General features: G+C 58.3%; 1 protein-coding gene across 2 annotated transcripts in view; it reads right to left on the bottom strand.

The window, feature by feature from the left end:
• Positions 1-1,365: 1,365 nt before the first annotated feature.
• The window catches only part of TRAPPC12 (trafficking protein particle complex subunit 12), an 84,471-nt gene continuing 60,506 nt past the window's right edge, over positions 1,366-25,330 (bottom strand). For both annotated transcript variants that reach the window (XM_008274555.5, XM_008274553.5), the window contains exons 7-12: positions 23,540-23,612; positions 20,780-20,853; positions 16,678-16,776; positions 4,958-5,058; positions 3,696-3,783; positions 1,366-3,511 (exon numbers count right to left, since the gene is read on the bottom strand). In XM_008274555.5, the coding sequence (XP_008272777.4) occupies positions 3,269-3,511; positions 3,696-3,783; positions 4,958-5,058; positions 16,678-16,776; positions 20,780-20,853; positions 23,540-23,612 (678 nt within the window). In that variant the 3' untranslated portion in view covers positions 1,366-3,268. The remainder of the gene's footprint in view (positions 3,512-3,695; positions 3,784-4,957; positions 5,059-16,677; positions 16,777-20,779; positions 20,854-23,539; positions 23,613-25,330) is intronic.

Genomic DNA, 25,330 nt, shown 5'->3' on the forward strand with positions numbered 1-25,330 from the left:
CCTGTGAGGGGGGGAGCCTGGATGGGCGGCTTGGGCGCTGCTGGAGAGGGGTAGTGTCTCTGCTGCAGGCCACTCTGCCTGGCACGCCGACCGCTGGGCCACAGTAGCAGGGCAGCAGCCGAGGGCCTCCAGGGCAGGGGCAAGGGAGCCTTGGTGGTGGGGCTTACCCCTCCCCGGCCCGACACCAGGCAGGCCATTCTGGTCCTGTCTCAATCCTGGGCCCAGGGCCCGGTTCCTGGTCACATCAGGACCTGCAGAGGACTCTGGGCCCAGCTGTCGCTCCTGTCCCTGATGGCAGAGGTGCCCAAGGCAGAGGAGGGCAGAGGGCTGTGCGCCTGGGCCGTGGAGCGAAATACCCAGTTGGCGTCTTGAGCAGCGTCCTGCGCATCCTGAGCCACTGCACATTTGCCTGCTGGGCACTTTGCTCACACATGTGAGACACGGGGGGAACTGCGAGGGAGGTGCAGTGGCCCAGAGGCGGCTGGGATCTTCCAGAGGAGCTCAGGGGCTGGGCATGGAAGAGGAGGAGGCCTCACCAGCCAGGGCTGCTCCAGCCAACATCAGGGCCTCTGTGGGTCTGTCCCACTCCAGGCAGCTGTAGAGGTGCACAGCACAGAGGGCCTGGGATGGTGGGTACAGGAGCAGGGCCATCTCCAAGTCTAGGGCTTGGCCTCTGTGGTGCTCACGAGCCCGCTCAACAGTGGGAGACACACTCGGACACAGGCAGGTCTGGGCCTCTGCAGCCACAGGGGCCCTGGTGTGGGCACCAGGAAGCTATGGCTGCCTCCTTGCTCGGGGGCCATGTGCTGCCTTGGTGATGGTCCGAGCACTGCACGCAGAACACACTGGTCATTCAGTAGCGATGGCCAGAGGGGAGGTGGTGTTCACGTGCACTGCTCTTTCAAGAGCAGGCAGTGTGTGGCCCAGGATTAACTTAACGAGGCTCCCAGGGTTCCAGATGGAACGCATGCCCTTTGATGGCTAACCACTGTCCACCTGGCTCTGGGAAGGGTTTCAGAGATTATGTATTTATTTCTAAATTTTGTATTTATTTGAAAAATTGAGAGACCAAGACATAGAAAGATCTCTTACCTGCTGGTTCACACCCCAAATGCCTGGAACAACTTGATCCAGGTCTCCCAAAAGGGTGGCAGAGACCTGGTACTTGAGTCATCACCGCCGCCTCCAGGCGCTGGACTGGAAGTGGAGCTGAGACTCAGCTCAAGCGCTCCCATAGGGGTGAACTGTCCCAGGCAGCGTCTCAACTGCTGTGCCAAAGGCCTGCCATTACGGCTTCTTATATTTAAATAATTTTTTAAGATAACAAGATAGGTTACAGCAATTATCCAGACATTAACATTCATAGCAGTTCTCCTCTTCAGCCTTTATTTATTTTTCATAAGCTTTTTAAAAATTTATTTATTTTGCAAGAGTTATGGAGAGGGAGACAGAGAGAGAGAGAGAGAAACATCTTCCACCTGCTGGTTCACTCCCCACATGGCCACAACAGCCAGTGCTGGGCCAGGCCAGAGCCAGGAGCCAGGAGCCGGGAGCCGGGAGCCGGGAGCCGGGAGCCAGGAGCCAGGAGCCAGGAGCCAGGAGCTTCTTCTGGGTCTCCCCTGTGAGTGGCATGGGCCATCTTCTGCTACTTTCTCCAGGCCAGTAGCAGGGAGCTGGATCGGAAGTGGAACAGCCAGGACACAAACCAGTACCCATATGGGATGCCAATGTGCAGGCCACAATGATGGCCCCTTTCTGTAGGAACAGGCTAAAACACCCAGGCAGGAGCTAGCGATGGCGCTGCCACCTCCGTGAGCTGGGCCTAACCTCACCTGCCCCCGGGGGACAAATCACCTGTGTGGCCTGGCCTCCCATTGTCCCTTGCTGGTTCCAGTGTCCGGCAATGGCAGCTGGGGAGGAAGACTGGCTGCAGGTTCAGTCTGAAGGGAGCCTGGCTCCTTTCTCACCTGCCACTCCTGGGCGTCCACTGCCTCCCTGCACTCCCATAGTCAAATACGACGCTGATTTTCCCTCTTTGTGGAGAGGAGGATGTGAAGGTCCCTGGGAGTGTCCAGCCCTCCAGGCGGGGTCACCTGCTCTCCTGCTCTGAGGCGTCACTCACGTGCGCCTCAGCAAAGGCGTGGGGCCATCTGCCTGCAGCTCTGATTCGTACACGCACTTCTCAGCCCCGCATGTCGATCACAGCTCATGGGGTTAGAGAAGCCGGCATTACAGGGTCCTGGCCAGAGCTGCCTGGTAAATGCAGACATTTTCAGGGACTTACGGTTTCAAAAGCAGGAATAACTATGAAAAGATGAATGCAAATGTGCGGACTGGCCTGGGCTCAGACCCTGCTGACCCTCGAGGGCCCTGTGTTCCCGATGCTGCTGACCCCCGGGTGCTCGGGCTCAGACCCTGCTGACCCCCGGCAGCCTGTGTTCAGACGCTTCCTGGTTTTCTCACGCACCTGAGCTCTGTGTTCTGCTCACTCCCGGGTGTGGCTCTCCTGCTCTGCCCTCTCTGTGGGGCGCACAAAACACAAGAGAAACCAGGACCCACTGTTCCACCTTGGTCAGTGAACGAGACGGGTGTGAGGAGAGAGGGCGGGAGGAGGACGCTGAGCAGCCGTGGACAGCGGGAGATGCGCAGCCTGGCTGTTGCAGGCACCTGGGGCGTGAACCAGTGGACGCAAGGTCTGTGTTTGGCTCTTTGCCTTTCAAATACAATGAAGACAGCTAAATAAATAAGAAAGGAACAGGCTGGCTTCCAGGAGTAGGTGAGGGAGGTCTGGTGTACACTGCAGGCCTCCTGCCTGGCACACCATCTCCCCTCGTGTGCATACCCAGGGACGTGCCCACCTTGGGCAGGCCTGGGCTGTGGCTCCAGAAGGAGGCTCCCATGGGGCGGGAGACGGGCCTTCATGGCTATGCCACAGCCACACGCATGTGCCACTCCATGGTCCACTCTCACACTCTGGCTCTAGGAGACGGGCCTTTATGGCTGTGCACGGCCGCACGCATGTGCCGCTCTGGTCTACTCTCACACTCTGGCTCTAGGAGAGGGGCCTTTATGGCTGTGCACAGCCGCACGGTGTGCCGCTCTGGTCTACTCTCACACTCTGGCTCTAGGAGACGGGCCTTTATGGCTGTGCACAGCCGCACGGTGTGCCGCTCTGGTCTACTCTCACACTCTGGCTCTAGGAGACGGGCCTTTATGGCTGTGCACAGCCGCACGGTGTGCCGCTCTGGTCCACACTCACACTCTGGCTCTAGGCCAGCTTGAGGCACTGGGTGTTGAAACTGTCCCCTTCTTTGCCGGCCACGGCCTCGAGCAGGCTCTGCTTCTTCTGCATGCTCCGCGAGGACTCCAGCTCGTACATGGTGGTCAGGTTGAACAGCACACTCTCGTGCAGGTAGTGCCTGGGGTCCCGCTGCACCATGGCCTCCAGCTGCCGCAGCGAGTCCTTGAGCTTGCCCAGGTAGAGCAGACACACGGCGGCGTTGTTGTTGGCCTGGAGGCGGGGCCACATGCAGGTCACAGGTCACGCCCAGTGCACCTGGGCCTGACACTGGGGTAGCCCGTGACCGCCACAGTCGCCGGATGCCCGTGCCTGTGAGCAGGGCCAAGGCTGGCCCCGAGCACTGCGACGGGCAGAGGGGTCCGAGACACAGGACAAATGCCTGCGGGGGTCTTACCACGGCGTTTGTTGGGTCCATCCTCAAGATCTCAGTGAAGAATCTGTGGGCTTCGGCGAAGTTGTTCTGACCCAGGTGCAGGAACGCTCTGCAGCAGAGGCCACGGGCAGAGCCCTTCGTTAGCCAGGGAATGTCAGGGTGCTAGGGAGGGGAGGGGTCCCCCACCTGGAGGGGGCTTCAGAGGCTGCAGGATGGCGACCCCGGCCCTCTCGACAGAGGCAGTACCGCATCTGCCTGCCTGACCCGGCCCAGTTCAGGCCACTCCCACCCGTGGACTGTGGGTACTCGTGCCTCACGCTCCTGTCCTGAGCTGTGTGCACACTCTACTGGGCACAGCCTCTGCTCACACGTGTGTCCCTGTGCACAGCTCCCTCACCGACACTGGAAGCGCACCCCAGGACCGATGGGTGCAAGGTGGCGGTGCACTGCGGACAGCGCCCACACCTGCTGAGCTAGACAGAAGGGGGGCCACACGAGCAGTTCCCTGAGGAACGCCGGGGAAAACCTCCTCCAAGCCAGCTCGTGTGAGGAAAGCACACCACTGCAGCTCAAGAGGACGCTGGGCACCCTTGTCTGAGCCGGGCACCCTCGTCTGAGCCGGGACGGGGCGTAAGAGGACGCCGGGCACCCTCGTCTGAGCCGGGACGGGGCGTGAGAGGACGCCGGGCACCCTCGTCTGAGCCGGGACGGGGCGTGAGAGGACGCCGGGCACCCTCGTCTGAGCCGGGACGGGGCGTAAGAGGACGCCGGGCACCCTCGTCTGAGCCGGGACGGGGCGTAAGAGGACGCCGGGCACCCTCGTCTGAGCCGGGACGGGGCGTAAGAGGACGCCGGGCACCCTCGTCTGAGCCGGGACGGGGCGTAAGAGGACGCCGGGCACCCTCGTCTGAGCCAGGACTGGGCACGAGAGGATGCCGGGCGCCCTCGTCTGAGCTGGGGATGGGGCGCGAGAGGACGCCAGGCACCCTCGTCTGAGCAGGGACCGGGCACGAGAGGATGCCGGGCGCCCTCGTCTGAGCCGGGACGGGGCGCGAGAGGACACTGGGCACCCTCGTCTGAGCCGGGACGGGGCATGAGAGGACGCCGGGCGCCCTCGTCTGAGCCAGGACTGGGCACGAGAGGATGCTGGGCGCCCTCGTCTGAGCCGGGACGGGGCGCGAGAGGCAGTGTTCTCTCTGGAAGATTGCACTGCTCGGGAAGTTGTGTTTAGACTTTGTTTTAGGAAGTTTGAGAAAATAAGTATGCAGTTTAAAAATACTCACCTGTTCATTAAAACCATTATTTTACCCTGTAGTCCATCCAATTTCTGCGTCACTTTCTCAACGTCTTGAAAATACTTCTCAGCCGTTTTAATGTCTCCAATCTGCGTGGACAAAATCAGAGTCCATTTAGCTGAACGCTGAGAGAAAGAGCCCAGCCGCCCCGCGGGGCCGTTCCTCGCTGTCCTGTCACGATGCCAAGGCTTCCGGGCTGCAGCCGTGGTCCCTGCGGCGACCGATCGTAGCCGGTGTCTGAAAGGCGGCACCGGACACCCAGGACACGGCGGTGAACCTGCGCTCTGTCTGTCAGCAGTCACATTGTCTCACGGCTTAGTAACTTCCAGACTTAAAATGAATGCTGGCACAGCACTAAGCAAAACAGAACTAAGATGAGATGACTGACTGCTCAGTAGTAACAATAACGCACTTAACACGCTGGCATTTGGGACAGGGGCCATGGCCGTTTTTTGTGGCTACCAAATGGCAGGTGCCACCGACTTTGCAAAGTTCAAAGAAACACTTTGACCAAATACTACAGAATTTTACTGAGAAAAACCAAACCAAAGCACACAATGCAAGCCCAGCCTTAACAGCAGGCAAGGAAGCCGCAGTCAGCAGGGCCAGCCCGAGGGAGAGGAGACCCATGCCCAGAGCTGCGGCCCCTGATGCCCAGCATCCGCCCCTGCCGAGTGTGGGAGCCCAGCAGTGTCCCAAGGCAGAGTCGGCTGTCTTCTGCCTTCAGAAGCGCGAGGGAGGAAATCAATGCTCCAACGCTTACAGTGCGAAGAATATGCAAAGGAAAGCTGTCCCCAAGGGTAAGGCGTGAACGCACCTGCTGGGTGCCGTGCCCTGCCCCACCGCCGCAGCAGGCAGCCTGCAGGACGTGCCGGGCCACCCTGTGTGCTGTCCACATCCTCAGAAGTGGGGAGCGTGGATGGACCCGTGGCTGAGAACCCCTTGGTAACGTGTCTTTCCACTTTGCAGCGGAAGCACCTGCCCCTCCCTGGGTCCTGCGTGCATTCTTCGAGGACCTGGCGGGAGACTCTTCCTTGGCTCTCGTGTTCCGCTCCTCTTGCAGGCACAGGCACCGCTGCTCCTTGTTCCAGAACTATCCTTTCACGGATGTCTGTAAGCTTCCTTTCAAGGAAGCTGCACAGCATCCTGGGGGGTGGCAGTGCTCCGTGTGTGGTGAAGACCCCCACCTCGGGTCACTCTGCCAAAACTCTGCCTTCACCCCCAACCCAGGAATCTCCCGCATCCCAAGAAAATGGCAGAATGAAATCCCAGACCATCAAAGCTGATGCCACACAGAAAATGCTACACGAGGGAAAGAAAAACAAAGCAAAATGGAACACGTGACCAAGGACACACCAGCACCGAGCCCTTGCCCTTCTCACAGCGTGAAGCAACTGCAGTCCCACAGACTCCACCCCCCACTCCAGGCCAAATGTGTGAGCATCCTGCAGTGTGCTGCTGTCGGCCACCGTCCCAGGAACCCATGTTTAAAGACTGAGTCATGCGGCTGGCCTTGTGCGTAATGGGTTGAGCCACGGCCTGCGACTCTGGCATCCCATCGGGTGCTGGTGCGAGTCCCAGCTGCTCCACTTCTGATCCAGCTCCCTGCTAATGCACCTGGGAAAGCAGTGGAGGATGGCCTAAGCGCCTGGGCCTTTGCCACCCATGTGGGAGACCCAGAAGCAGCTCCTGGGTCCTGGCTTCAGCCTGGCCCAGTCCTGGCTGTTGCAGCCATTCGGAGAGTGAACCAGCAGGTGGAAGACTTCTCTCTTTCTCTCTTTTCCTCTGTTTCTCTGTAACTCTATCTTTCAAATAAATAAAATCTAAAAAAAAAGACATTCATTTCCTCGAAAGGCAGAGGGAAAGAGAGACCGATCACCCACCAGCGGGTTCACTCTCCATCAGCTGCACTGTCTAGGGCTGAGCCAGGCTGAAGCCAGAAACTCCACCCAGGTCTCCGGCACGGTGTGGGAACCCAAGCACTCGGGCCATCCTCCACTGCTTTCCCAGGCCATTAGCAGGGAGCTGGAAGTGGAGCAGCCGGGACTCGAGAGTGGGTTCTGATGGGGGCACTGGTGTCACAAGTGGCGGCTTAACCTGCTGCGCCACAGTGCGGTGCTGACTGAAGACTATCAGGGCCGAGAATTGGGATCTGCCGTCTTCCACACAGGCCTGGTGACGCGCCCCCAACCCCTAGCAATCCGGCCGCAGACCAGTAACTGGCTCGGTCTCTAGATGCACAGGTGAGGCCCAGGAAGCAGAGGGACGTTCTTGGGTCACACAGCTGACCCCTCACAGCCCCCGGGCCCTGCACTCACGCACACACCGCAGCCCCTGCAGGGCGCCGGGGACTTCACCAAAACGGCCTTCAGTGGAAGGTCACAGAGAAACGCCAGTATGTTCTCTGCCACTCACTGATTTCCTGGTGATTACAAAGTTTACTTCTTCATAATTATTCAAATGCAATTAGGACTTAAAAATCCCACTGATTTCTAAGAGTTAGAGGCAGCTGTAAACAATACAGAAAGGTAATTTGAAAGTACTGCAGAAAATGCAGAGAACAAAAACACCAGTCGCCAGGAAGTGCTAAGTGGATAAACTAATCAAGAAGAAAAGCGGCATGAGCCAGCGGAACTAGACGTGGGAAAGGAGACGCGACCACAGGCATCAAGGAGACCCCAACATCTAGGAGGAAGGGCTGGCTTCACAGCGCTATGAACATACACGTGGAACAGAACCAACAGGCGGCTCCCGGGGAAACCGCGAATCACCAAGACTGAGCCCAGAAACAGAGGAGCCCGGCACTGCCCTGGCAGATTGGTACCAGTGACGACCTACGACAGTGCTCTGGGTCACCAGTAACGAACTACAGCAGTGCTCTGGGTCACCCGTGACAACCTACGACTGTGCTCTGGGTCACCAGTCACAACCTACGACCGTGCTCTGGGTACCAGTGACAACCTACGACTGTGCTCTGGGTCACCAGTAATGAACTACAGCAGTGCTCTGGGTCACCCGTGACAACCTACGACCGTGCTCTGGGTACCAGTGACAACCTACGACTGTGCTCTGGGTCACCCGTGACAACCTACAACCGTGCTCTGGGTCACCCGTGACAACCTACGACTGTGCTCTGGGTCATCCGTGACAACCTACGACAGTGCTCTGGGTTACCAGTAACGAACTACAGCAGTGCTCTGGGTCACCCATGACAACCTACGACTGTGCTCTGGGTCACCAGTCACAACCTACGACTGTGCTCTGGGTCACCAGTAATGAACTACAGCAGTGCTCTGGGTCACCCGTGACAACCTACGACTGTGCTCTGGGTCACCAGTCACAACCTACGACTGTGCTCTGGGTCACCAGTAATGAACTACAGCAGTGCTCTGGCTCACCCGTTCTCGGCACAGGGACTGCTCAGGTCAATCAACAACAGAGCTTCACGTGAAGGAAGCAGCTGACTTGCTTTACGGAGACAGACATGGAACACACACCACAGGCTTTGGAGACCACGGTCACGCACACACCAAAGTCCTGGGAACACGCGTCCTGGAGCTGCGCCCTGCTCTTCTGTCCCGAGTGTCTCTGTGGCAGACGCTACAAACATGGCCTGCACGGCGCACGGCAGGTGTGAGCGGAGTGAATGTTCTTTGTTCTGCACAGCCCAGAGGGTGGATTCCAGATGGTGCACCCACAGCGGGAGTGGGCCAGAGCCCCGAGTTGCTACGTGGAGGAGCTGCCCACGGAGCTCTGTGCAGGGGAGGGGGGTAGCGGTCTGTTCACATAGTTGACCCTGTCCCACCTGCCACTTGCTGCCACCTGAGCAGAGTTCAGGCCCTCAGCTCTCTCACCTGCGTCTCCTCTGCTGTAGCTCTAGGATCATGCAAAGGACTTTGGTCACTCTGAAGTCATTATAGAAAGTCAATGACCAGGGGGTGGCGCTGTGGTGTAGCAGATAAAGCCCCCGCCTGCAGTGCTGGCATCCCATATGGGCACCAGTTCAAGTCCTGGCTGCCCCACTTCTGATCCAGCTGTCTGCTGTGTCCTGGGAAAGCAGTAGAAGATGGCCCAAGCCCTTGGGGCCCAGCACCCACGGGCGAGATCTGGAAGAAGCTCCTGGCTCCTGGCTTCAGATCAGTGCAACTCCTGCCATTGCGGCCAACTGAGGAGTGAATCAGCAGACGGAAGACCTCTCTCTCTCTCTGTGTAACTCTTTCAAGTTAATAAATAAATCTTAAAAAAAAAAAAGTCAATGACCACTCAAAAATGTCCCCAATACCCAATGTTCTATCCTCTGCACCTGCGAGCTGTTCACAGGAGAGGGTGGCCAACAACAACTCCTGTCATCCAGGCATCTGATGATTTTATTCTTTGAAAAAAGAATTGCTATCCTTAAAGATTTTTATTTATTTGGAAAGTCAGAGTTATAGGGGTTAGGGGGAGAGAAAGAGAGATCTTCCATCCACTGGTTTACTGGCCACAATGACAGGGCCAGACCAAAGCTAGGAGCCAGGAGCTTCAAACAGGGTTCCCATGTGGGTATCAGGGACCCAAACATTTGGGCCATCTTCTGCTTCTGTCCCATGCCATTAGCGGGGAGCTGGGTCAGGAGTGGAGCAGCCAGGACAAAAACCAGTGCCCAAATGGGATGCCAGCATTGCACATGGTGGCTTTGTGGTGCTATGCCACAATGTTGGCCTCAAAAAACATTTATTTATTGGAAAGGCAGAGAGTGTATAGGGGGTATAGAGAGAGAGGGAGAGAGGGGGTTCACTCCCTAAATACCCACAACAGCCAGGGCTGAACAAGGCTAAAGCCAGGAGCCAGGAGCTGCATCTGCCACATGGGTGGCAGCAGCCCAAGTACTTGGGCCATCATCTGCTGCCTCCAAGGCACAGCAGTGGGGAGCTGGATCGGAGGCGGAGGCAGGACTCGATACCAGGCACTCCAATATGGGATGTGGGCATCCCAAGTGGCAGCTTAACACACTGTACCACAACGCCTGCCCCACAGATGACTTTAGACACATCCAAGGACAGCGAAGCCATTTCCACAGCCACATTAGGCTGCTAGGTCATATTAAATCTTGGTGTTAAATAAAACTACAGCACCCCACAATTTTAGCCCCAACAGACCAGGCTAAAAACCAAAATGGAGTCACTTACACTAAAGTTCCATGTCACCAAGTGGAATCAAGTTGCTTCTCTGACCTTCTGAGAAGTCGGGATTAGACACTGTGTTTTCTTTTTTAAATTTTGTTTTAAAGATTTATTTTATTTATTTGAAAGGCAAAGTTACAGAGAGACAGAGACAGAGACCAAGGTCTTCTATCTGCTGGTTCACTCCCCAGATGGTGGCAACAGCCAGGGCTAGGCCAGACCGAAGCCAGTAGCCAGGAGCTTCTTCTGGGTCTCCCACGTTGGGCCACCTTCTGTTGCTTTCCCAAGGCACATTAGCAGGGAGCTGGACTGGGAGTGGAGCAGCAGGGACTCGAACCAGCACCCATATGGGATGCTGACATCACAGACGGTGGCTTTACCCACCACACCACGTTGGTCCCGAAATGACATCCAGTGTTTTCAACAGGCATGACAGGAGTTCCCTCTGCCGTAGTCCTGCCAGGAAGTCACCTGAGGTTGGCCAATCAGTCGTTTTCTGCTGGTGTTCCCTCTTGTCTCTGCCTTACGTGGAAAGCAATTCTGAGGTGATCATCAATCCACTCTTTGTGCTTTACTTCTGCTTGCCTCTGACCTTTTCTTCCTGTTAACCAGCCTCCATGGCTCGGCTCACTGGATCACTTACTGTTTCACGGAATAAACTGTTGCCTTGTTCTAGAATTCAAAGTAAAAGTAAAGCTAGCAGGATCTTTACTGCAGGGTGGTTACTGGATGTAGAATTTAAGACACCACTTGGGACGCCCGCACTCCACACTGGCTGTGCTCCCAACGCCAGCTTCCTGCTCCTGTGCCCTGGGAGGCAGTGGCAACGGCTCAAGCACCTGGGAGGTCAGAATGCGTTCCTGGCCCCTGGGCCGCTTAGGTGTGAAGCAGCGCGTGGAAAACCTCTCTGCCTTTCAAATCAACAATACTTTTTTAAAAAAGTCTTTAATAAAATGAATTGTTGTGATTGTCTGTTGACAGTAGTCACCCCCAAATCCCAGCCCTTCTCCTATTTACTCACAGAAACATGGGTCTGAAGTTGAGACAGAAAACCCAGCCCAGATTCCCAGCTGTTTGTGTATCCTCGTATTTTCACATCTCCCAGAACTGCCAGGCTGTGAGCGGGCAGAGCCCCCGGTGGTGCAGTCAGGTAAGTAAAGTCCCGCCCACTCCACACTGCTCGCCCCTCTTGTATCTCCCTCCTCAGGCTTCTCCGGCAGCAGCACGCCGAGCCCTGCAGTCCCCAGCAGGTGCGAGTCTCTGTGTTCTCCACCTGAGTCCTCAGCGCCAGGGTTGGCGCACACCTTCTCCTGCTCGCTCTTGGTGGAGTCCACGGAGCCATGCGGTGCTCACTTTGGTGACGTCCAAGCTTTTGCTTTAGCTTGTGCTTTCGGTGCCAACCCCGGCTGTGAGGACAATCGGCGCTGCTCCTCTGCCCAGGAGTTGTGCACTGGGGGAGGGGCCGTGAGGGGCAAGCAGTCACCCCAGGTCAGCTCTGGCAGGGTGAGGCTGTGCCCGCGGCTGGGTGGCTGGGGGCCCCTCCCTGGCTGCACTCCCCGAGGCCCCGCCCAGCAGCAGGGGCTTGCTCTCCCCCGTGGCCCTGGCTGGGTGGGAGGGGCCAGCTGGGCAAGCACTGCCCGTGTGCCTCTCCTGCAAGCACTCTGGAACCGCTGGCCCCCATCTGGCTGATGGCGACAGCCGAGTGATGGAGAGTGCCCACTGCCGAGTTCAGAAGTGCTTCACTGTGCACAAGGCCACATCTCACCCCAGAACTGGCCCCTGCCTCCTTGGGGTTCGCTGTACTCCAACCCTGCCCTTCTCACTGCTGCGCCAACACCACCCAGACCCACATCTACCCTCGCCCCCCCCCCCCCTCCCAGGCGGCCCTTGTCAGAACACGGTCAGGTTCTCCCAGCCTCCCATGCTCCATGCACTCTCGTCCCTCCCTGGGGGCAGCCCCTGCTGGCTGCCCCCTCCCCTCCAACCAGGGGCAGGTTCAGTGGGGAGCTCTGTTCTGGAGGGAGGGGTCGACACATCTCATGCTCCTCTGGGCGGCTGGCTTCACCCAGGACTTCTGCCACTCTCGTGGTGACCGAGCCTGTGCGGTGCTGGGTCGTCTCATCGCCTGGCGTGTACTTCCATGCAGCACACCGAGGGGCTGGGCTGCAGCAGGGTGGAGACCGGCCATGGACACAGCAGAGCTCCGCCTTCAGATCAAAGTCATTTGCCTGCCCATGGCCTTGGGCCTTGGCTCTCCTGGTGCCAGCTCTCCCAGACCAAGTAAAACGACCCAGAGCCGGGGTAAAGAAACTTGACTAGGGTGGATGAAGTGCTTCCTGCACGTGAAGGTCGGCTCACTTTCGAACACAAAGACCCCAGTCTCATTCCCTCGAGAGGGGAATTCCGGCTCTGCCCACCGCCTTCCCCTCCTGTATTCGAAGGAAAAGCAGTTTGCAACATCAGCAGTGAAGGTCTGCCCGAGCGGGCCTGACCCGGGCTGAGCCGGACGTGGCTTCTTCACGGGGCAGCAGGGCTGAGAAACAAGTGCACCTCCTCTGTGCACACACACGGTGTCTCAGAAATACTTTACAAATGAACCCAGGGCAAGTCTGGACACACAGAGGTGCAGCGGTGGTGCTCCGCCCCAGTGGTGCCCGTTCCCCCTACCTCCTCTCCACCCGGCTCAGGCCCTCTCTAGCATCACTGTGGTTCCTTTACACTTGGCTTTTATTTGAAAGTCAGAGGTATGCATAGAGAGGAGAGGCAGAGAGAGAGAGAGAGAGAGGTCCTCCATCCAATGGTTCACTCCCCAATAGGCTGCAATGGCCAGAGCTGCGCCAGGAGCCTCTTCTGGGTCTCCCACGTGGGTGCAGGGGCCCAAGGACTTGGGCCATCTTCTACTGCTTTCCCAGGCCACAGCAGGGAGCTGGATTGGAAGTGGAGCAGCTGGGTCTCGAACTGGCGCCCACATGGGATGCCGGCGCCTCAGGCCAGGGCATTAACCCGCTGCGCCACAGCGCCAGCCGCCTACACTCGGCTTCTTACAGGCTTCTGCTGTTGTTTCAGCACAATCCTTTCTTCTGTCCCCACTCTTCAGAATTCACACGGAAATGTCACTCGCTCTTGATCAGCGTCTGCTGCTCAGTGCTCCGAGGTGGATGCAGGCACCGCTGTCTTATTTCTTATAAATTCACCCCACCAGCCTTGAAACACAGCACACACGGCACTTGCGCTGCACCTAACACCTGCTTTGGTGCAGTGAGCAAGGCTCACACCCGGACTGCGCGCAGACGGCCTAAGCCCACGTGGCGACGAGGCGGGAGGACGCGGAGGTGCCGAAGTGGCTTCTCTGAGGACTCCTTCAGGTCTGTGCACCACTGCCGCCACCGCTGAGCTTCAGGGACTCAGGCAGCGCCCGAGCCGTCAAGAATGACGCGAGGAGCTGCTTCCTGTTCCAGCTCTTGTTCCTTACAACCAAGCGGGGTCGGTCCTGCTTGGTTTATCCAGGAGCCGGCTGCAGTCCGTCCCCACGCCCCTCACACCATCGGTGCCTGTCTGCACTGACACGGGGGCTGCAGTGTGCATGTCCAGACAGGTGCACACGGCTGTTCTTCACGCCTTCCTGGGGTGCTCAGCCTCCGTGTGCTCAGGTGTCCCTCTGGGTGCGCAACACCCCAGCTACGTGTGGCCAGGGTCTCAGGGCAACCTGACCACATGCATTTCTGTTCCTCCAGTTGACTCTGGGCTGCACTTGGATCTGTGTGGCAGCAGGAAGGAAACAGTCCTTGGTCACCAAGCCCCGCGGGAGGGGAGGACACAGCTCCTGGCATGGCCAAGCAGGTGCCATGGGGTTTTACACTGACTGTTAGTTCATCTGCTGTCCACAAGACTCCTCTAGAGATCCACCTGTGACCACGTGCAGAGAGGACACGGTGCAATGACCTTCTCAGGACTGCTCCGAGAGCTTGGCCCTGCCTCGCTCCAAACCCAGCTCAGGTGCACTGTGCATGTGCGCCTGCGTCGCCGGGGCGTGAGGTGAGGGATGGAGCTGACTCACAGGGCTCCTGTCCAGCCTGAGTACGGAGGGAGCAGGTGTGCACCAGGTGAGAATCAGGGTGCTTCTCTGGGCGGTGGGAGGTTACACTCTGGAGGGTCGTGAATGGGGTCTTCGGATGTGGGCTTACCTGACGGGTGAGCTGAAGAGGAGCTCTGAGCAGAGAAGGCAGCAGCCACGCTGCCCTCAGGGGAGCTATGGCAGCCACCTGAGGGACAGGAGCAGAGGCCTCTGGGAGGCCACAGGGTGATGGGTGCTGTGTGCACACCTGGCTCCCCTGCTGCCTTGGCTGAGGAAACGCAGTGTGACGTGAGGCACGGCAGAGAAGGCGGGCCCAGCGCTGCGGTGTGGTCAGCCACGTGCTGCCCTCACTGCCTTCCTTTGGAGGGCTCTTCAGCAGTGTGGGCGCAGCGGCAGGAGGGCCCAGGGCTGACACGGGGCCTCTGTGGGTGCTGCAGGGCCCCTGAGGGCTGGGGCAGGTAGCACCGGGCTGACTCGGGTCTGCAGGGCTGGCTCCCTCGGCGGGACGAGGTGTGCACCAGGTTCTCATCACACAAGCCATGGTCCAGAAGCGGCACTGCCTGTGAGTGAGCTCTCCGGCCGCCTCTCCCGGGTCGGCTTGCACGGTGAACCCAGGGTGGCACAGCCGAGAGACTCACTGTGAAGCTGCCAGGCAGCAGGCTGCGGTGCTGTTACAAATCCTCTCCTGGGCCCCAGCCCAGTCCTCCGCGAAGCACCCCCCCCCCCCCCAACCGCAGGTCATGGCAGCTAGGGCACTGCCTGGGCGGCACAGGCTGCACCGTAACGCTCCCAGCCTCACTCCCAGCTGGGCTCAGCGAATGGTGGCTTCTCCCAGGGCACAGCATGCCTGCTGCGTTCTCCTCCAGCACCCCGGGCTCACCCACAAGAACCTCCTGGCAAGCGGGTTCCCAGGTGGGACCGAGGTGGCCGTGGCATCTGGGAAGGGAGGGTGGGGCTCCGGGACTCTGTTCTACAGCCACAGCGCCAGCGCAGCGCCAGCTCTCCAGACCAGCACTGTGGGATGAAACCTCCTGGTCACGTGTTGCAGAGACAGGGGTCCGAGTTGGTCTGTGCTTCTCCTCCTGCCCAGGCTGCTCCCCGACAGTCCTCCCCGCTTACCTGGGGCCTGTTTACCACTTTCCCCAGGCCGGGCCAGGGTTGGGCAGCCTGCCAGAGGGTGGGCCTCTCCCAGGGCCATCAGCATGGCAGCTCCCACCAAACAAGAACCACTGCCAGATGCAAGGAATGGCGCAGCGCAGACTGCTTATCCCGACTTTCAGCATCAGTTCCCCCATTCTGCAACTACGGCTACGAGGGAAGTTTCAGAGGTTGTAGGACTGGAGCAGGCACACTGCTCCCCTTGGGCACCTGCAGGTCCCAGCCACTCACTGTCCCCAACCCACAGGCGGCGTCCAGGAGCACCACGGCTCATGGTTGGCAGCTGAGGCTGGGGGCAATCCCAGGCTGGCCAGGCTCTGGAGGGTGCATTCTTCATACCCATGCTGTGTGGGCAGAGGCCTCCCTGCTCCAGCACAGGGGCCCCGGGAGTCCTGAGAAGCAGCAAGAGGCCCCACGGGCCAGGTCGTACTCTGTCCCACTGTGTGTTCCTTGTTGGTACCCACGGGCAGGTAGTGGCGAGGAGGCGGTGGGTGTAAAGTGGGTGTGTGTGCACACGTGTGTTGGGGGTGGAAGAGGAGTGGGCTAATTGGTAACTTAGAAAACGGGCTGAGAAACCTCTCATTCCTGCTCCACCGCCATCCACGTGGCCTCTGGACCTGCATCTCAGGGACCCCGCTCCGAGCGGGACCTGTGGCTGTCAGGTCCTGGTGCTTCCACTGCCAGCTGCCATGGCCCAGCTCTAGCACGCCGCCAGCAATCTTAGGAGACTGTGGGTGAGGAAAGAGCTGCTTCAGGCTCACCCTGCAGGGAGGGCACTGCCACCCTGGGACTCACAGAACGAGCAGGGGGACGCATCACCCCCGGGAACTTCCGTCACTGAATGTGCCTCCGTGGCACTCCCTGCAGAGGGCACAGGCAGCAGGCCCTGCTCTCGGCGTTACCAAGACCCTGCCTGGCTGGACGCCCTCTGCCCAGCGCACACGCAGTGTTCTTCCCCGCGAGTCACCAGGGAGTGTGGTCACCAGGGAGTGGCCACACTCTTCCGACTGCAGTAGGACAGCGGCAGCCCTTACAGTGCGTCTTCAGTGAGAATCTACACAAACTCACACCGAGCGTTGCAGTGAGAATCTACACAAACTCACACCGAGCGTTGCAGTGAGAATCTACACAAACTCACACCGAGCGTTGCAGTGAGACTCTGCAGGAGTGCGCACCTCGAAATGGGCTGCCTAATCATGTCAGAGCCACAGGGCCGACAGTCACACCCGAACCCAGGGTCGCGCCCGACTGCCTTGGAATATCTTCCCCACCACTTCCTACATTTGCAGAACTAAAACTAAGTTCACAGGCACCTGGAGGAAGATCCGGCCGATGCCACTCAGCAGCTGCGGCTCCTGCTCGGGGTGACACTTGGCGACCGAGCGATAGGCGTCCACGGCGAGCACGTAATCCTGCAGGAAGAAAAGCCCAACAGTGCCACTCAGAGCTGCAGCTGGGGACAGCGCAAGCGGCCCTAGGGGCTCATGTGGGGATGCAGATTCGGAGCCAGCGTTCTAACGTCCTCCTGTCACTGAAGGGCCACCAGGGGCTCCTGGTCTTTCGGTCAGGCCCGAGGGCTGGCGTCCCGCTCCGAGCCTCTAGAATGCATCCCATGTTTCCCTTGCCATCTCCCCTCCTCCTCTCAACGCGGTGGAGTGGACTGCAAATGCAATCGTCTCCACCCTCCAAACACACACGCCAGGTGTGCTAAGTGTCTCTCAGTTGAACATTTTCCCTACTAGAGACTGGAGTAAAATCCTTATAGGTGACAATCCAGCCACAGACAAAACACCGTGGCCGAGAGACCGAGCATACACCTGGAGGTCGCCTTCCTCAGGAAGTCACCTGCTCACTGCTCCGCAGCAGCCACACGGTAGAGGCGTGGCCCGGCTGCTAGGCTCGGTGCCTGCACGCCGCACGGCGCCCCTGCCTACGCCCCCACTCAGGCGTCTGTGGTGCCGGCCAGGGCCCTCCTCTGGCCCCCACCATCTGTCCCCAGGTCTGGCTGCCCACTCGAGGGGGAGAGAGCTGGAGGAGCTCCTGTCAGTCACACGGGAGCCCCAGCAACGCTGAGTTAAGCAGCAGGCTCCTCGCGGGGTCTTCCCTAACTCTTCCTCACAGGATCCTAGAAGGGGCTCTTATTCCCGATTCTTTTACATTTTCAGTTTCTCCAAACGGGGACTGGAGTCACTCGCTTGCTAACTGGGGTGATATAGACAGACAGCAAGTAAAACTCCAGCTTGGCAAGAAAAAAAGCAGGACGTCTCTCTGGTCCAATCCCTGTCAGCTCATTAAAAACAATTTCATCCCAGCCTGATGCTCCCTGGGGCCAGACAGCTCCAGGCTTGGTCTCTTGCCCCACAGCTCCCTGCTGCCTGGCACAGCGGCCTGGCCGTGCACACACCGTGAGGCACTTCTGCCCCAGGGCCGGCCATCCCTGAGCAAAGTCAGGGCCAGCACTGGGGCTGGGTCCTGCTGGGAGAGGTTCAGGGAGCAGCCCACTCAGGACAGGGCTCATCCCAGTGGCTGCGCATGCTCCACAGGCCAGCAGCAGCCTACCCAGACCTCTCTGGAGGTGCAGGGCGGTGCCCCTGGAGCATCGGTCGGGCCAGGAATTGTGGGTTCTGATCTGGGCCCAAGCCAACAAGGGCGTCCTTTGACCTCTGGCTGCTGTCCCAGAAGTGTCAGTGGGCCATGCATGGTGCAGGAGCCTCAGAGGGCCCAGTCCTGAGGCCCATGGAGAGCCCAGGTGGGAGCGTGGCAGGCTGGCCACTTTCTGTGTTCGGGAGCCAGGGACCCGTGTTTCCCAGGGTGACCTCCTGACAAGACCAAACAATGACCCGTGACTGGCAAAAGCCCTTGGCGCTGACCTAGTCCCATGCTGCTCTTCTAGGAGCAAGCCGCTGGGTGGACAGCAGGCTTCAGAGTCATGTACAGCGGCTGGATTCCAGGCCAGACGGCCACATGGTGAGGAGCTGTGCCTGCAGTGTTAGCAACCTAACAGGTCTGGTCCCTCAGCGTGGACGGCATGCCTGCCTGGAGGCTGACGTGGCTCCTGGAGCCGCCATCACACACACCAGATGGGAATGAAGGACTGCTGGACAGCTGCTTGGTGTTATTATTCAGTTAAATTGTTTATTTAGGAGGGTGCCAGAAACACAGCCCTTTAGAGATGCTGGCCACGGGGAGCTCTTCTGAGTGCTCTCTCCAGACCACAGGCGTCTGGCTGCAGGCCGCTCACAGGGACGCGCCTCTGGCAGCTCAGTCTCCACTTCCTCCCCACAGCAGCGACACCTGCTTGGAGGCGGTGACACCAGCCACGGCCCTTCCTGTGTGGCGCAACTTCAGCGAGAAAGGACAGCCACACAGCCACGCTCCCTTCAATGAGAGAGGAAGACAGGGCCAGCAGAGGGCTGGGTCACCCGGAGGGGCAGCATGGCTGGGCCCACCTCGAGTCATGCTCGTGTGGCTGGCCAGCAACACAGAGCGGCTTTGCCACACAGGCAACGGTGCTTTATAGAGCATTACACGACTATTTGGAGCTAAAAAACAGGAACAGACTTCTCATCACTAAACTGTATTACCACTCACCTTCACTGCAATGGAAATGCAGTTCAGAATACTTAAGGGGCCGATTAAATGACCCACGGCTCGTCCACATCCATAATTTAATTATAGGATACCACCCCCACCCCCCACCACGTACCAATTCCAGACACCTCTGCAATACCGTGCATGCTCACTAGATGGCAACAGAATGCATGTGATTGGATCAGCCTTAATTGCAAAAATTTTTCACTTTTTTTTAACTCGTGAAAATGGAAGATTAAACTAAACTTCCAAATTAAATTACATCCATTGTGAAAGTATTTTTGAAATACAAGGATATGTTCCGTACTGAGTCTCAACAAGATAAGGAGAAGCCTTATAGTGCTGCCTGGTGTTATTAACACAACCCAACAAAGAAAAGCATTTTTATTCCCCAATTTCCTATTAATGCATCTTAAAATTGCAAATAAAACCCACCAGTGAAACAGATCTAGCCTCTGATTAATGAAAGGCCAGTCCCGTGAATTTACACCGTACCCTTCATTGCTGGCTAACAATGTTCTGGCAAGTGGTGCATTTCAGGTGAAGCTGACAGTGGCCTGGTAGCAACAGCCTCGCCGTGGGTGGCTGGGCTGCCAGGTGGGGCCCGCTCTGGAAGGCACAGCGGACAGAACCCAGTGCTTTGGGGCCCCCTGTTTATTGCCAGCGTGAGGGTAAGGAGGGAGCAACCTGTGCCCACTGCAGATCCAGGAGCAGGAGTGAGGCCTGCTCTGGACGGAAGGCCCTGCTGGCCAGGTGGAAGGGCACAGCAGGAAAAGGAAGAGGGCAGGGACCCGCGTGACCGCAGAGGCCACCAGCCTCATCACAAGGCTCTCAGAGGCGAAGCACCCACACATAGCACCCTCTTAATCTGTGCCCTTGTCTATGTGCCGAGAGGCAGAGCTGCCATGGACTAGGGCGTGGCTGGGGCTCACAGGCCAGAGGCTGCATCAGGTCACCTGCTACAGGGGACGAAGGCGATGGTCTGCTGTGTCCAGCACCACCTCCGCAGAGGCGCAGAGGAAGGGCAGGCCCAGCAGCTGCTGGTCTCCCTGCTGGCTCCATGTGGTTATGGATCTACAGCCGCACTCAGCCGGCACCCTCCCTGGGTTGCTAAGGGACAAGGTTTAAACTGGGGCTGCCGCATCAGGGTTAAACGGTGGCCCCCACATGCTCCCCTCCCCCCAGTAAACTTCTGCTTCCTGAGCTGAAAATCCAGCTCCTGCATGACCTTGGGCAGTTGGGGAGGAGTTATAGCCCGGAAGGTGTTAACAGCACGGCTCCTGGGCGCCTGCTGCTAATTGATTTCTGCCGCAGCTCCGGACCCCTGTGCCCAGGGAGGGGAGGAGCAGGCGTGCAGTGCATTTCAGACAAAGGCGGGAGACACCGCTGCTCTGGATGGGGAGGGCCTGGCAGGAGCCAGAGAAAAGCCTGGGAACAACTAACGACCCCGAGCTCGCCGCAGCTCCTCCTGGCTGTTTCCTCGGTGCGGGGAAGCCCTGGGGTGAGCCCCGCGGGAGGCGGTCTCGCGGGAGCCCGTCTTCAGATGTCAGGAAGGACACCCTCCTCTGGGCAGGGAGAACAAAGGACATCTTTCTGGGATGGACTCAGACAAGACGGGGTGGGGGGGCGGGGGCGAAGAACGGGTTTAATCAACTCAGTCAGACCGTGTCTGCACAATCACGCTGGCGCCGTGCATTCCACATTCTGCTGAATTCCTTTCAACAGACGTGAAGTGCATTTCGCCCAGCAGTGTGCCGCCGCGCTCTGCTCTGGTAAACCGCCTGCCACCCTCTTCCAGAATATACGGCAGCACCGCCCACGCACCTTCATGAGCAGCAGACAGTTCGCCACGGAGTACATCACCCGGCCCAGACGCGTCCTCCAGAGCTGAACAGAGGCTGTAAGACAAGGGCGCACAATGAGGGCTCTTGCTGGCCATCCATTACCGGGTCCTGCGAATGCCAGTGGAAAAGCTCCCTCGTTAGTGTCAGCCAGTTTCAGCCTGGAATGTTTAATGCGCCGTGAGCCCATGGGAGACAGCGAACAGCACTCCCACCGGGACAGCCGCAGTGGGCTCTGGGAAGGGACCGTGTGCACAAACGACGCCACAAGGAGACCCGGCAGGGCCCCGCTCAGCCTCAGTTTAGACAAATGGTCCAGGGATGCAGCCAGGAGCCGTGTCTCCAAAGCCAGGGCCTGAGAAAATGGGCAGATGTGAGGTAGCAGACACACCTGCCTGCAGCCGACTCGCTGGAAGGGCCCCGCCCAGGCAGCTGGGCAGCCCTTGGCAGCGGGAGCACACCCAGACCAGTGGCACCCCCAGGGCAGGTGTAGAAGCACCTGGGTCAGGACACGGGGCTCTGCTTTAGTTCCCATGAGCCTCAGCAGCCACTTCCTCACGGCCGCTGTTCTTGAGTCTGGGAGGGAGGTGCGGTTCCCATGCTACCTCCTTCCTGGGGCCCGCCTGTCCTCCTGCACAGCCACCCCCTCCAAGGTCCATCTCTCTGTGGTTTGCAAACTGCTTCTGTGGACTTGGGAGGGTCCAGCATGTCCCCAGAGGCTGCCTGTGTGGAGGGCAGGCGGACACAGGACTCCTGTCTGTCCCTACAGGGGGTCATCACGGAAGGCCCGGCTGAGTACTGAATCACCTACTTGCATTTCCTTGACAATGAGGGTGAGTCCCCCTGACCTCCAGCTGCCATGCTGGCCCCCGAGATCTGGCCACGCCCTCTGGAGGAGTCCACACTCGGATGCAGGCGGACATGCCCAGGAATAGCACGGACTGTCGGCCAGGAAGTCACCGTGAGCTCAGCTCAGGGCCACGCACCTGGGCACAGCCTGGGCAGAATCCTCCTGGGGCAGCCCCAGTGGTCGTGCTGAGGTGCCAGGCTCCTGAGAGGATGCTGCTGCTCTGACAAGCTTGGCAGCCACAATGCAGAAGCCAACTCCTTTGCCACCCAGCAATGAAGAGACAGCAGCCGCCTGCGTTCCCACTGCAGCCGGGCTGCCATGAAGAGGACACCTCTAGAGGGATCTTTTCTTAATGGATGAAACTAGGGACGGCGTCAATATGCTGGATTTATTTCCTTATCTTCAGACTTCTCTCCAGCTCCAAGCTCCCCCATTGTCCTTGCACATCTGTGTACTCTGACTTTTTGCTGGAGCCCCAGGAACTGATTCCTGACAGCTGTGTGCCCCTCCCACTAACACAGGGGCGCCACTGAACCAAACGGCAGGTGCCCAGTGCTGGCCACAGGCACATCCACACCTTAAAGGAGACCTCTCTCTTCCAGGCCTTGTTAACAAACCTGCGTTCAATTACTGAGGAGAGTGTAGGCAGACCACACCTACTCACCACCCACATCTACTCACAACACACAGACACCACATACACCCATTCACCACACACATCCACTCACAAAACACGCTTGCCACACACATACTACACACACTCACATACCACACCCATTCACCACACAGACCTATTCACAACATACACACCACACAAACTACACACATTTACCACACCTACTCACAACACATATAGCACACACATACCACATACACCCATTCACCACACATCCACTCTCACACACATACACCACATACACTCACCATACACACTCATTCACCACACCCACAAAACACTCATCACACACACACTACTCAGTACACACATCAACTCATAAAATACCACACACCTACTCACCACACACATCCACTTACACACTCACCAAAAATACTCACACTCAACCACTCACACCTACCAACCCACTCACATACACAACCTCTCATCATACACATATATTCATAAACACAAAACCCACTCACCCCCATACCCTCTTACCACACCCCCCCAAATACACCCATTTACTACATATATGCCCACCACATACACACACAACCCATTCACTCAACCCCATACTTTCTCACTACACACACCTAACCATCCACTCACATACACACTCACCACACCACCCGCCACACAGATACACACACCCACACACACACAAGCCCCACAGCTGGCAGTCAGAGTTTCTCAAAGGACACACATTTAAAGAACGTGGTCCCTGGTGGTGGGCTTGGTAGGTCAGCCCCTTCCCCACTCTCCCAAATATGTAGGGGCCTCACTGACCTGGGCTCAGCAGCTGAGCCCTCACGGCCTCCCACTCCAGCTCTCTGCTGTCCCAGCAGGCCGTGGAGACGACACAGCAGGGCAGGTGCTGGGGTAGGACGGACGGCGGACCAGGCAGCCAGGATGAGGGGAGGAAAATCCGAGTCGGGTTAAGGTGTGACTAGAGGTCGACCGCACTGGGCAGGGTCAGCCAGAATGATCTGCTCGAGTGTCTCAGCCGGGCTCCCAGCCCTGAGTTCCCCGCCACTCCCTCACTTTCCCTCCTCACAGCCTGTGACGGCAGGGTTGGCTGGGCCAGGTCCTCGCTCCCCACAGACGCAGCTCCTCAGCGTGGCAGGTCCCTGTGTCTGCGTCTCTTGCTAAGCAGCTCAAGGGTGCTCGCCTTCCCTGCAGAAGAGCGCTGAGTGGAGGCCCTGCAGAACCCTCCACAGCGCCTGCGTCACACGCACCTTGCCTGTTCTCCTGGGTCATGTTGCTCACGCCCCCATCCTCCGCCAGGCCCTGCTCCAGGTTGCTCAGGATCTGCAACATTTCACATAAGAACAGCACGTCACAAAGACGACTCTGCCTCCGCACCCACAGAGGCTTTTCCGCAAGGGCCAACACCTCCCTCCAGGAGCACCCACGCTGCATGTGGGAGCAGACAGGGACTGGACTGCTCTCTGGCTGAGGTGGGATGCAGGCTCACAACTCAGAAAGCATCCCAGACCATGCCGAGGGAACGTGGGTGTTGTTTTCAGATTCTTTACTGTGGGGGAGGTGGCTCATTCCTGGTTGTCTGTAAGGGATGGGTCCTGGCAGGGCTGAAGCCGGGAACGCAATGTGTGTCTCCCACATGAGTGACAGCAATTCAGTCACCTGAGCCATCACCTGCTGCCTCCAGGGCTGGAGCTGGACTCAACGCAGGTGCTCCAGCATGGGACGTGGCTGTCGTAGCTGCTGGCTGAATGCCCACCCTGATTTTTCCAACAAAAGTACATTACCCCTCAGAGTGATCAACTCTGAACATCTGTGAAAATATCTGTCCTCCTCCTCCAGGGCAGGGCGGGGGGCTTGTAATGCGTCAGGTAAACCTGCACGCCCCCTAGTGCTTGGGGAATAACTTGTTTTTTGTTTTAAGTTGCGACTTTGTCTTGGTTTCGCTACTGAAACTGGGATACTGTATTTCTTTGCTTGCTTGCTTAAGATGGGGAACAGCTGGCTGGGAACACAAAGCACTCTTCCTCTTCACGGGTCCCAGGTGTCGCCCCCACAACTGCACCCATAACAGAACCCAGCTGGGGTCAACCTGGAGGACCTGTCCTCTAAACACTTGTAAAGGCAGGAATTGACAGCAGAGTCCTTGTGCGGCAAAGTTAAGCCTCGGGTACAACAGAGGGCATCCAGGTGGCAGGAGGGGCACAAGGGACTCTGCAGAGTGGCAGTGGCTGGGTAGGGGTTTGGATTCGGTCCAAAGCCGTGAACACTTGGACAAAGAGAGGGAAGGCCCCTGCTTCTAAGAACAAAACCTCCAGAACAGAACAAAAGCTGGAGGCTGGGTCGCTGCTGCTCTCTGGGCCCCAGCACCACAGGCTGCCCCCACGCTGACATGCAGCAAAGTCTGCAGGGGACACACAGATCCCCACGCACCCCACTCATGGAGCAGACCCAGGTCCACGTGGTGTGGAACCAAGAGGGGATGGAGTGGCCGCCACCATGACTGGCAGAGGAGGAGGACTGGGCACTTCAGGGCAGGAGAGAAGCACCTGGGAACGAAGGAGTTTCCCACCACAGTGCTGCCAACGTGCAGACAGACAGGGAGGCACCGTCTCCAGCTGCGGCAGCACACGCAGAGGAAAGGAACCGGGACATCCATCTGCTCCCCATCTCTCTGTAGGCCCAGAGCCATGCCTTCATCTTCATCATTTGCTCTCTGGGCAGGAGCACAGGGAAGAGGCCAGGATGCCATCAGACCACAGCCCTCCCTCTGCATGACATGGAGCCCAGGGATGAGGCTCAGCCCCAGTGGGAGGGAAGCCACCCAAGGCACCTGTCACAGATGTGAGTACATGCATGATGGATGCCGTTTTCTCAGCCTCTGTGGCGGCTTTTACTTTCAGTGTGCATTACTGGATGATGCCACTGGACAGGTCCCAGTGGATTCAGAAGTGCTCCCCAAGTGAGCTGAATGGATACGGTGCTCTTTACTGCTCTCCACATAGCTGTCTGGTTTCAGAAGGGACTAGGGCATTGGTTTGCAA

The sequence above is a fragment of the Oryctolagus cuniculus genome, chromosome 2, assembly GCF_051225735.1.
Source record: "Oryctolagus cuniculus isolate XC-2025 breed Fujian yellow rabbit chromosome 2, ASM5122573v1, whole genome shotgun sequence".
Classification (NCBI taxonomy): Eukaryota; Metazoa; Chordata; class Mammalia; order Lagomorpha; family Leporidae; genus Oryctolagus; species Oryctolagus cuniculus.